This window comes from Plectrocnemia conspersa, unplaced genomic scaffold, assembly GCF_051122295.1.
Source record: "Plectrocnemia conspersa isolate PC_06_02 unplaced genomic scaffold, ASM5112229v1 ptg000011l, whole genome shotgun sequence".
Classification (NCBI taxonomy): domain Eukaryota; kingdom Metazoa; phylum Arthropoda; class Insecta; order Trichoptera; family Polycentropodidae; genus Plectrocnemia; species Plectrocnemia conspersa.
Window position 1 is genome coordinate 19,073,439 of NW_028277175.1, and position 13,575 is coordinate 19,087,013.

At 28.2% G+C, this 13,575-nt stretch overlaps 1 protein-coding gene across 5 annotated transcripts in view; it reads left to right on the forward strand.

Moving 5' to 3' along the window:
* The window catches only part of LOC148229802 (uncharacterized), a 36,692-nt gene that overhangs the window by 18,570 nt on the left and 4,547 nt on the right, over nucleotides 1-13,575 (forward strand). For 2 of the 5 annotated variants that reach the window (XM_088198224.1, XM_088198225.1), the window contains exons 4-7: nucleotides 5,344-5,487; nucleotides 7,709-7,870; nucleotides 8,013-8,204; nucleotides 10,647-10,883. In XM_088198224.1, the coding sequence (XP_088054350.1) occupies nucleotides 5,344-5,487; nucleotides 7,709-7,870; nucleotides 8,013-8,204; nucleotides 10,647-10,883 (735 nt within the window). The remainder of the gene's footprint in view (nucleotides 1-5,343; nucleotides 5,488-7,708; nucleotides 7,871-8,012; nucleotides 8,205-10,646; nucleotides 10,884-13,575) is intronic. The other 3 variants (XM_088198228.1, XM_088198227.1, XM_088198229.1) reach the window with 3 other exon arrangements.

Genomic DNA, 13,575 nt, shown 5'->3' on the forward strand with positions numbered 1-13,575 from the left:
CGTTCGATAAACTGTTAGTGCTAAACCAAATTTACCGCATATCTGAGCACAACCTCCAAACTACACTCTGAATACACGGAGCTTAGATAAGCTCTATCTACGAAGTGAACTAACTTAGTTACCAACGTGTACTAAAACAATCTTAAGCTCTCAAACAACAAACATGTTTACATGTATAAGAAAAACAAACGCTAAAACGTTTCGATATGATTATTCATGAATATGTTAATTGTAAATGTCTACGCAAATACACATTTATGCAGATATTTTTCTCTACTTCATAAAAGCTCTTTGTCGTTTAAGGTGAGACGTAAAAGCTTAGATTGTACGATACAAATAAGAAACGTTTATTAAAAAAATAATGACACATTATTGTTTTATTTTTTTACTTAGATTCTTTATTTATTTATTTTATTTTATTAATTTATTTAGCTTAATAGCTAATCTTTACATCTAACAAATTTAGTAAACATATATAAAAATATATAAAAAATACATAACAGAAAGAAAAAATAAAAATATACAATAATAAAGTCTTAATATTTTAATGTATTTCTATATGTACGAAGGTGTTTTTTTATTCCATTTATGAAACCCGTTATATTTTTGCTGTTTCGGATTTCTCTTGGAAGACTATTATATAAATCAAAACCTCCGTACATAATTCCCCTAGCCGTACTCGTTTTCTTATACTTAATTATCTTTAAATTTTCTCTATTTCTAGTATTATATTTATGTACATCTTTATTTCTTATTAAATACTTATTAAAATATTCTGGTAACATATTATTTTCTAACTTATATATAAATACTAAAACATTCATACTCAATATTTCTTGAACATTCAACCATTCTAATCTATCAATCATACTTTTACAATTAGTTAATCTATTTTTATTTAAGATTACTCTCATTGCCCTATTTTGTAATTTTTGCAACATTTGTTTATCTAATTTATTTAACATATTTAATAGTGTTGCACAATAATTAAAATGGGGCAATATTATACTATTGTAAATTATTTTTTTTGTATTTATACTTAATATATTTCTTAATCTAGATAATAAACCTATTTTTCTACTAATTTTTTTTAATATGTAATTACAATGTTCTTTAAAATTTAATTTTGTATCAACAATTACTCCTAAATATTTTATATTATCCACTATTTCTATACTAGAGTTATTTATTACTATTTTGGTACTATTATCTAACACATTTTTATAATTAATAAACATACATTTAGTTTTATTCTCATTTAATTTAAGTACATTATTCTTTAACCATATTTCTAATATACTTAATTCATTATTTAAATTATTTACAATTTCTTTAATGTTATCACCTATGCAATACATTAATGTGTCATCCGCAAATAGATGAATTTTACATTTTTTCACGTTATTAACTATATCATTAATATACAAAACAAATAACAATGGTACTTATACATTTGATTGAACGATATGAATGCATTATATGTTTGTTTATTTATACACATAAAAAATCTTGGGATTTTAAAGATAATAAAAATATCTAGGATCGTATCCGTATTTATTTTTAGCGTTCTTTTCTGTGTAGCATCTGCTCAATGAGACACTTTCTGAAGTAGGTAGCTAAGGGTGATCTTTGGTGACTTCCAGATGCGCACTGTAAAATGCCCTTAAGCAGTGGTTTCTAAAGTAGGAACATTTTTAGTGAATATTCTCTGAGCTTCTGCAAAAATAAAAGATTTAGATATTCAAATTTAAGAAATATAAACTGATGCAAATGATTTTAAAAGTTTAGCAATATTTTTTTTTATAATTAAGCATGTAATAATACAAAATTTCTAAAATAATAAATATGTTTAATTCCAAATTTTTGCTTTGATCAGATTCTATATTCTTCTTTATCTTGATATTTCCGTATTCTGGTAGATTAAAAAATGTAACGTAGATTAATTTTCTTGCTCGTTTAATTAATAATATTATTAGTAAAACAAACAGTAATGTAAATTCTGAAGTGGCGGTAGTTATTAGTGGCATTTTTTAGTTGCAGTCGTCATTTGATCCATCTTTAATCTATAATAGAATAAGTATCTTTCATTTACTTATAGAGTTGATTTAATGATATGCGAATTTCTAAAAAGCCAATTTGTATTCTCTACAATATATGGAACAACTTCAGTTTAAAAATTTTACTTCAAAAAACTAATATTTTTCGGGTTAAAAATATTTGCAGCGTAATAAGTATTTTTCAGTATCATACTTTTTACTTGCCATTTCTTATTGAGTTGGATATAAAGTATTTATTCAGCAAAATCTATCATTAAGCTACTTAAAGATTCAAACATTGCTATCCGTTTTACAAAGAGATTGATTACTTTCTATAATTTATGATCGACAAACAAATTACATCTTCATTAACCCATTTACTTCATATATTTCTCATGTACAGCAAATAATTTTTTAAAAATAACCTAAATATATTTAAAAAATTGTACAAATTAGAACCCATTATTTTCTGCGAAAAAAATCGAAAGTGATTTTGATTTTTTTCGTGTGAAATCATCTAAATGTGTTTTGTATTAACAAGTATAGCTGATAAAAATAAATTGCTCTAAAGTTCCGAAGAATAATTTTTCTCTTGAGAATATTCTCTACTCATCATTACTTATATAAGAGCTCCTTTATGTAGAATATATCAACCTATAAAAAAATATAGTGTAAATATTTTATTGTTATTTTATTTTTCATAAGAAAAGTTTATTACTAGCAGAAAAAAACATTAAATGTTAAGAAATTTTGTAGATACGATATTTCGCCTACAAATATTGAATATATACAAAATCGATTTAAACTGTAACGAGCTTTTTATTTATACTGTCTTAAAACACCCGATCCAAAAAAATCCTTGAGAATTAGAATCGTTAATTCAAGCGCTCGAAAATTCCCTGCTTGCTCAGATTATTCAGTCCCTTAACGAACTCATCAGATACAAATATATTTGGCGTGTTATTTATATAGGTTTCGTCACTACCATTTTTATTCAGTATTTTTCAGTGAATGCTTTACTAATATACGTACATATAATATGTAATTATGTGTGTGTTAATTTAGTAGCAATTCTAGCAATCTCAGCTTTTTAGTCGAATAACATTGAGCTTTTTACAGGTTTACCGAAAGCTACACTTGGCGCATCGCCAATAAGTATCAATCGAACCTTAAAATTCACTATATAGGTCACGAAAATACAATCGTACGAACCCCATTGATCCTAGAATCGTGGCAAAATGCCCACTTATGCACCGATGCATATACACTTTACCCTTTCGTTTGAGCTTTGCAAAAATCCAACGTGCACGTAATATGTATGAATATAATTCATAGAGCTTTCACGTCGCGGGAAATGCAGGCAAATAACAAAGGTTTGCCAAAATGTAAAATACATGCATGTTTTATACATAGAATATGATTTATTTGTGCTTTATACGAAGGGAATGGTTATATATAAATTTGCTTCCCAAAAAAATACATTAGACAACATTTGTGATTAAGAGTTTTATATGGTTTCTTTAATACACACGCAAAAATACATTGCAAATGAATATATATAAGACTAGTTATTAAAATAGACATATCCAGCGATTAGTGACGTGTCACAAAATATGTCTAGTAAAGTTTTTTTATTTCTCAAGTTCACATTTATGTATTAATAACATCACATGACATGTATATTTATACAACTTTATTAAATTTAATATATACGACCATTAATATTTTATATAATTTCAATTTAGACACCATTATAAAACCTATATCATTTTAATCCCTGTCAATTCATACAGGAAAACTTATTATTGTACATAGACTCAATTAAAATGTTACCAAAGTGCAACGCTTCGCTTCAAGCTCTAATCGACGTGACGTGACTAGGGTTTTAAAGGAGTAATGAATAAGAAAATGCAATGATGCGAATAAGACAAAGTTTTCATTCTTTTTTTCTATATATATTATGCTTTAAAAATAGTTTATTTTGTTTAAAATTAAGATGCATGTAGTAAATGTTGCGAGATAAAAATTCAGTTCACGAGCGAAAAGCTGTGAAAGCTCGGAAAACTTTTAAAATATTAATGTTGTTTGCTAGTTGAGGCTAACGGTGCAGTTTTTTTTGTAAAAAATATTTTTCACATAAGCTTATTATTATTCAGCTGTGTCGAGCTTTATAGGTTTAGTTTTTAAGCCTTAATTGCAAATTTGATGTGCAAATTTGTCCTACATCACGTGTTGACACAGTTTCAACTTATGAGCCATTATTAATAATTTGTTTATTCATTAGGTAACCTTTATAAAAATATTTCCATAAAATGAATTTAATACTCGCGCATTTTATGTGTGATACATCGTAAACATATATATTACTTTAATAAATCTATTGTTTTAATATAAGAGACTAAACTAATGAGTTTCAGAGCGATAGCAATTATAACAACAGTAATATATTTTATTGATTGTAAACTAATTGTAAGATACATAAGGTTTGTTTTATGTATAAGAATGAGATTTTAGTACTGTACTCTTTAATCTTTGAACCAACTCTAGCATTTAATCTTACAAAAAATGTACAGAAAAAATAAAATCTCATTGAAAAAAGCTTGCAAAAAAATATTATTTTATATGTAACTTAAGAGCTTAATTGTTTTATTATATTATTGTCTTTAAATAATTTATTCTTAAGCCTTTATGTTAAACTTGCATTTTTGTAATATTTGGTTGTAGTATACCAGGCGTACGACCAATGAGTTACAACGTGGTAAATAAATTAAATAATGAAGAAAAAATCGTTTTGATTAGCGTTTAATATACATCGGCAATTATTATTTACGTTACGGTGCTAAAAAGGCGTGAGATTTCTATGACGTTGGAGTCAGGATTTGACTCTGTATCATTTATTCACTTTTCATATCGCAGTAATATGTATAAATATTAGTTATCAATATAATTATGGAATAAATCAAATATATTAAAAATGTTGTAAATTAAAGTAAAATATAATATATTACATAATAGTACAAACTTATGCTATTCGAATATGACAGATGCTCGGTTCAAGCATTTCACGAAATTAGTTCAAAACTCTGACTCTTCCGAACAAATAAAACTTTCAGCTTCCTCTTTGTGGAGGCAGAAACTTTTTTCGTGTTTATTTTTTCTCCTCGGCGACGTCTCTGAGTTTAACCGCACAAAAGCTGGCGTTAAATCTACAGCTGCACTAATGACATGAACGGAAAGCTCGTTTGTTTCATACGCTCCATATTTCTCATTACTGCCTACTTATTTACACTTTTCTTTGACTTTTCAGAGCGCGGCATGTATCTCGGTTCTCCGTGCGAATTTACATGCAATCCTAAGCTACACCACGTATTTTGTGACCCTATCACTGGCCATTGCGAGTGCGATAAAAAGTATCCAGTCAGATTGGGTCCTACCAAAGGATGTGCCAAACGTAAGTAAAATTGATCGACACAATTTATAATTCCTTATCGACTTTCATTAATCCCCTGCTACAAATTACTTTAAGCGTTCCTTATAAATCCAATGCTTTACAATATAAAATAATGGTATATGTTAAGGAATAAGTATGTTACTTTGTTAAAATAATGGTGGAATTATCAGGTATTAAGGAATAGTATTAGACAGGTAACATTACCGAATTTAAATTAAAAATAAATACGAGAATATTTTCTTATGTTTAATGCTTTAAAATCTATATTTTTCTCAACAATATAAATAATAAGAAAAAATCTAAAAAAACTGATTATATTACTAGTAATAATCTAAATTATCAATACCTTAAACAAACATTTCAATTGTAAATAATTTATATGATCGTTTTAATTGACAAATCATACTATTTTTTAATAGTAAAATAAATAGAAAATATACTTTAGTTTAATTATTTTTACTATTATGTAACTAACTGTTCATGAGATACTACAACACTGCACAAGTTAAACTTGCTTTAAGAATTAAAAAATATTTAAATAAAAAAAAATAAAGGATGAGGATCACCGCATTTTAATAATAAAATAAATAATAAATCGGTTGTGTTATAGACAATAATGCTTGACGAAACCGTAGCACAAGGGTTGTGTCGCCCGATAGTTTGGCGGAAACATGGCACATATGTTGTGCCATCGGCCGGTATGTGTTAAAAATCTAATCGGCTGCTTGAAGCGCTTCATTCTCGTTGGCAAAAGTCTTTCTTTATATTTAATTTTCCTAGAATGAAGATATTTATGCGTCATGCTGTCCAATGTTATTTTAACATACACCTCCATCACCACATTTTAAATGCATCTAATATTTTCCTATATGCTCCATGTTTTACACACGTAAAGGAATTTTTGTTGTCTTTTCAATTTTTTATAAGACCAAACATCACATTTTTAGCCATTGCATTCGCAACTTCCAACTTTGTTTATTAAACATCCAAGATTAATTTTTTTGTGTCATTTTTTCGCATAGGACATTACTTTTATTGATAATCATGACTTTGGTCATGGTCAGGTGATAAAATGCACCCTTATCATACTTTTCCAATTTTAAACTTATTTGATTTCGAGTTGTTCTCGCTTTGAAGTATGTTGGTAGCATTCATATTTTATAAAAAAAAAATCTACAAAGTAAGGAGCTGCTGGATTATTTAATTCTCAACATTTTCCAATAATATTGCAGATATAGATTGAGTTTGCTCTCTAGTTAATTTTATTTTTACAAATCTAGATTGCTCCTGAATACAATCGTTCTTATGTTACGAGTACATACTATAGTATTTTATGGTGTGAAATATAAACGTGATTGTTCTATAAATTGTGCACTTTTTTCTGGATCAATTTTTATACATAAGAATTAATATGGATTTCACCCAGTCTTGTAGCCATATCCCGCTTTTCCATATTTTTAATTATATATAAAATAATTTAATTCACTTATATACAAAATATTTGTTGAAAAAATAAGCAAAATATACCTGGTTTATACGTATTTATAATAGACATCATTATGAATGTATCTATCGGCAAAAAAGCATGTAAAAGTAGGTATATGCGAAAAAATCAATATTTTTTTTAATACATATTATCATTTACTTTATTTAAAATTGCGCTTTTGAAGCACAAATTGATCTTGTATTAGATGAATTAGATACAATTTACAAAAATGTTTTGTTTTAGTTGTTCAGTATAATTTTCTAACAAAAAATATAAATCTAATATTTTTGTAGCTTCAGCTTTATCGAACTTTCTTGAACAGTTATTGGTACATAAAAATAAAATAATACTATAAAAGTTAGATACATGAAGTAAAGTATATTTTATAGTTTTATTTTTATTTTCTATCGCCATTATTGATCTGTTGTTTTGAACAACATAATATACCCTAAAAGCATATACTTACGTATCCAAAATATTTTTTTACTACCCTTATAATATTATATAGTATCTGATTATTATGTTTATTTTTTATAAATCCAAGAACCCTTTCCTGGAAACTATTGTCTTAAATTTAGATCTCTTTTGCATATTCGTAGAAATAAACATGAAATATTTTTATGCTTTCTTGATTATATTTTTATAAAATACATATGCACGCCCATATGTGGTGCTTAAAAAAATATTTTATATTTCGTTTTATACTCACTAACAAATACTATGTTTTAATTTCAGCTAAATCTCTTGGCGAACAATGTTTCTATAGACAAGCTTGCAAATACATGGATAGTCATGCATCGTGCGTACAAATTAACCACAATGCCATATGCCAATGCGACATGGGCTACCATAGTGTATCATATTCGAAGCCTTACAAAAAAGTTTTTTGCACAGAAGGTAACTATACACCACAGTTAGAATTCTAATTGTATTCAAATTCACTTAGTTATTTATATACGTCGCTTTGTATTCACGCCTCGATTGTGTGGAATCACTAAGCAACGTGTACAAATTATAATCCAATCATTATTTTTTTCAGATATGGCTTTGCTGACAGGCGATGTTCCCACTCTATTGGGCGTATGCTCAGGGATCGCTTTGTTAGCAGGATTGTTATGTTTGGTCCTTCATCTGTACACCAGAGGAAGGAATCCCTATTCTAGACCACACCATTATGCAGACGCACATCTTCCACCGCCCATGTTCTTTTCTAGTGAAACCGGTATTTACAGTAATTCCATTGTACTATACTACATTATAAAATATTAGTATTAAGGATGAATCTAAGAGGAGCCAAATTTAAATCGCGTGATGCATTCAACTTCCCTGTTAAACAAGTCACCAAAATTTCCGACTCACGCAAGTTTATTTTGATATATATATAAAACTAAAGTGACGCATTTCATTCCAGATTAAATAACGTGTTGAATATATATTTATACCAAAACAGCTTCTATCTTCTTTTGCATGTTTTCATAAAAATGTGTTTTTTAAAAGTGTCTTCTTCAGCTTCGAGAGTGTTTTTAACAGTAATTATTATTCGCACGTCATTTACTTACCATATTTATGTCGTTATGGAATGGTTCGAATGAAAGATATAAAATCTCGTTAATTCGATGCAAATGTTAGCAAAAGGGTACGAATTATAAAAAAATAATATTTATCTTTATTTAAAACGACTTTATTTAGGGTATTCTTAGAATCAGTTTATTTTATACTTGAGATAACGAAAATATATGCTACGCCAATAATCAATATCAGATTTAAATCATAAAATTATTTTCACATAAAATATAACATTAAACAAAAATTTTAATAAATATTATGAAATGCGATTGATATTTATTGAAAAATCATGAAATAGTTAATTAAGATATCTTTAGACTTTAAAAGGTTACAAAAATTTAGCTTTAAATTGGTTATTAAAAAATAAATATTATATGGATGGAATGGATATTAATTTCTGAAAACTAAATTAATTTAGCAAACTATTAATATTACAACGAAGCAACGAATAACTAAACGCTATATGTACTCCATTTTAATATAAAAAACTGTCACAAATTAAAAAATTACGAACGTTTTAATTTAAGTAACATATTTTCAGTAACGTGATTTTAAAATATATTGTTCATTTTTCATACATTCATTACCATAAAAAATGCTGACTGATATTGACTATGTTACGTCACATAATTAAATCTGGATATAAATTGTATATCAGTAATTAAAAGCAAAACTTTGTGTATTGAACACATTTTCAATTGTATTACGTAGAAAAATATTATAAATGTTTTATCTTATTTTGAAGAATTATTGTTGTTAATTTAATAATATTAGATAGTTTGCTGCGTATATAAATGAGATTTAGTTATTTTTATTTAAATTGAAACATAAATCATCACGTCTCTACTGATATCAAAGTAATCTAAAATTCTCATGCCAGTTTAATGACCGACAAAGTGTTTATACATACTTGACACTGTGAGTTCCAGCGAGAAAAAATCTTGGCAAACGAACTATTCATTACAACAATTGCAAATATTTTAAGATGCTGATTTCGCGCTCTGGATAGCTTCGAAAAAAAGCCGTTTTAAATTGTTTGCATAATCTAAAAAAAAGCCAAGAATCACAAAAGTGGAATAAAATTTTTACCCTTATATTATTTTTTTCCTCTCAAAATTCACAATTTTTGCATCTCTAATAATATAAAAACAACCAATATATATTTAACAATTTAATCACGTATAACTGGAAATTTTTTAAACGTGTTTTTAAAACAACGAATTAATGCGGACCTCACGAACGGAACTAAATTGAAGACTTCGTTTTTATAACCAGATATCACACATAATGTATATTTAAAATAAATACAAAAAATATTTTGTTCAATAATTTAGAAACTTTTGATATTTTCTAAAAATAAAATAGTACGGAAACAATAACTTCGAAATGAATCTTAAAAAAATAAAGACTATTTGAAATAGTTTTTAGGCAAATATGCAACATATATTGTTGTAATTACAAAATAATTCCTAATAAACAGCTAAGCATTAAAATCAAACCAAGAATTCGCTATACTAAAGACATTATTTAATACTACTATAAATGGTTTGACTTCTGAGTGGACGGAAGTAATAAAAAGCCTAGTTAGAAATACAATAGTATGTCTTTATTTTGTTTGGTATACACAAATTTTTTTTTAGATGCATTAATTTTAATTAAGTTCAACATTCTAACAAGCATTTAAAAAAAAAATTATTTAATAAATTAAATTTAAATACTTCAGCGATTATTAAAATACATTAAATATTTTTATTAGATTATTAGGACAGTTTTTTTTTAATTTTCATTAAAAATAAAACAGTCAATTGATGAGTATCTCAAATTTATAGCATAACACCATTCTTATATTACGCAAATGCTTCACTACGAATGACAGCTTTATCCTTATCTTTCTGGTATTTAGACTTGGATAGGCAGCAAGTATGATCTATACTTTGTCATCATCAGTCTTCACAAATTAATTTTGAAAATGTTCTGTTTATAAAACGAGGTCTTCAATTGCGTACCAGCTTGCATATCGAATTGATGAGATTTTACGTTAGTTTAGCGATAAGTTTGACGATCGGTGAACGGTGTGCTAAGCGATTGTGGTGACCCCAACACGCAGGTATCCCGCTGGCGGTGCAAGGCGGGAGGGCGTCTTCGCGAGGGTCGATCAGGAGCAGCGCCGGCAGCGGGGGCGGAGGCTCATCGCGCCGGGGCCTGGGTGCGGCTTCGCGCGCAGGTGCTGCTCGCGCGGCCGCCATCTTGCTTATCTCGTGCCACATGCAGGAGCAGCCGCCCCTCGAGGGCGCAGACCCCCACACGCACGCGCGCGCCTATACTCACCCCTTACCCGCGGCAGGTGATCCCCATGCGTATCGACGTCGTGGTTTGATCTGTGCCTGGTACTCTCTATCAGTGTGTGTACTATCAGAATGTACCTAATCTCCGCTCCGAGCGACACACCCCTCCGATCCTTTCTCTTCTCGTTTCTGTTCGTTTGGTACTTCCTTGTCGACGGCTGTTGTTCAAGCGCATCTTCGCTGTGTCAGTCAATCTGCAGTGAAAGTATCGAGACCAACCCAAAACCTCAATCTATCGTTTTAATATTGATAATGATACTATAAAATTAAGTACACCTCAATAAGGTTGCAAAAAAATAAACTTAGAATGTGAAAACATTATTATAATAATACAACCATATCTAAAATAAAAAAATGAGAAATCATCTCGTTCACGGATAGGTCATCATATCTTTAAATATGTCATCAAGTCCGGTCGGTGAGACATTTTTCCTTGCAAGCGTGCGATTGCACACTCTTATATCTCACTCACTCTTGTCACTTAACACGCGTGCGACCGAAAGAGAAAGGATTTCACCGACCGAGCCTGAATAACATACATGCATCGAATCATATCAAGTATTTATTAAATGTATTATGATCCTGAGTTTAACAATTCCACCCCAGAATCTGTCGTGAGTATACCCCACACATCCACAGGGTAGTCGTGGTTTTCGCAACAATCTGTTTCAGTGCATATTTTCAGCTTCAATAGCTTCAATCTGGAACCCTTGGGTTCAGCAAAAGTTTTAAAAGAATTCCGCGTTTATGGGACAGACTACTGAGGCGAAATTTATCAATTTTAATATCCATGTGGATTGGATTAAAAAAATACCATATCTTGCAAATATTTAATAAACTTAACACTTCCCTCCAAGCGACAAATATCAATATTTTCAAAGTAAAAAATAAAATAAATGCTACTGTTCTCAAATTAAAATTTTGGGCAGATTGTATTTTGAAAGGAAAAACTGAATGTTTTATTAATTTAGATAATATTTTGGTAATCAAAAAAACGCAATTCAGTAAAATTCTAAAATATAATTTGCTGTAGCATATATCAGATTTACAAAAAAAAAATTCTAGAATATTTTCCTAGTCAAAAAACAGGAGCTAATCTGATAAAAGTGATATCTCCAACATTATAGTAATTTAATATTCGTGATACTTTTTTGTTACAAATAGTATCTGAATTCGTTCCCATGACTTTCTCTCAACATGTCTATCCAATGCCTCATATCTACAGGCTGCTATATATATATATATTTATAAACTATACATCTATGGTTATAATATTGCGTTACGGTGGGGTAACAATCAATCGTGAACATCGACTTAAAAATCTATTAATCGGTGACTAATTGTAAACCATCGTATTGCTTGTTTCAATTATTTGATATTATTATACCGCTAATCCTGGTATATGTATGTATATAAATACATATATAATAACATTATTCCCTGAACGATGACGATAATAGTTTACTTACCTAGATGGGTCATTAGATATATAAACAAAGTATATAAGAATAAAAGCATGCTACTTACGTTCCTTTATGTTTGAATAATAAATTGCTTAAATAGCCTTGATTTATTTACTTATTATATAAATTATTAAACTTTACAATTCTATACCCTCAATACGAATTCATTATAAATTTATATATTTTTACATTGAAAAATCTTCCCCAAAAAGCTTTTTATTTTACAGCTAAAACATTTTTATCACAGCAATGAGTATTCATATTTGAAGATATTGGGGGTAGATGTTGGTAAATAATTATTGATAATTAAAAATAATAAAGTCAGAGATAGTATTCTTTATTGTGAGGAATTAATAGTTGTAAATAGTGAAATCATAATAATTAATATGTAGTTGTGAGGAATTCTTAAGGATATGTTTAAAAATGACAATGTCAGAAATAGTATTCTCATATTTTTATTAACAACTATTATTATTAAAAGCAATGCTATTTATTAAAAACTAACAATCTATACTTTTCATCAAATTTATACGAATTTTAGGTATCTGTATTGTATAAATTTCAGCTGATTAATATAAAAATATCTTGCGTCGCACCTGATTTCTTAACTAATATCCACAATGTTCAGAATGCTTCAGCCTCAGTTATGTTTATTCAATTTTATCGGCAAACATGAGTATCAAATAAATTGAATAAGGCATCACCTTGTCGCACAATTGACAAGAATTATTATTATACACACATCTTTAAAATATAAATCTAGTACTACCGGGGTTTTGTCTATGCTGTCATTAGCTGTAAATAAATGTTTTTTTACTTTATAACAATTAATTTAACCATTTTTTATTTAAAAATCTACAAGCTAAAAATGAGAGATTGAGGTTTTGTGGTAGAATTTTTATAGCATAATTTATTATTAATACTAAAAGCCAATAAATCCGAGAAAGTATAGATTAAAATAAAAATCTCGATACATAACTTATTTTAATGATTTCTAATATGACAAATATAAGCGATAGATGCCAATGAATAACTGTATTTGTTTGTTCAATGTTTCATCAAATGCATTAATTTACTTCTCTAAACGTTATCATTCACTTCACTATAAAAACAAAACTAAATAAAACCAAATAAAAGCCACCACAGATAAATAATACAACAACAATTAATAATAACACGGGAACTCAACTTTAATTGGGGACAAAGAAAGCAATAAGAGAAGCAAGAT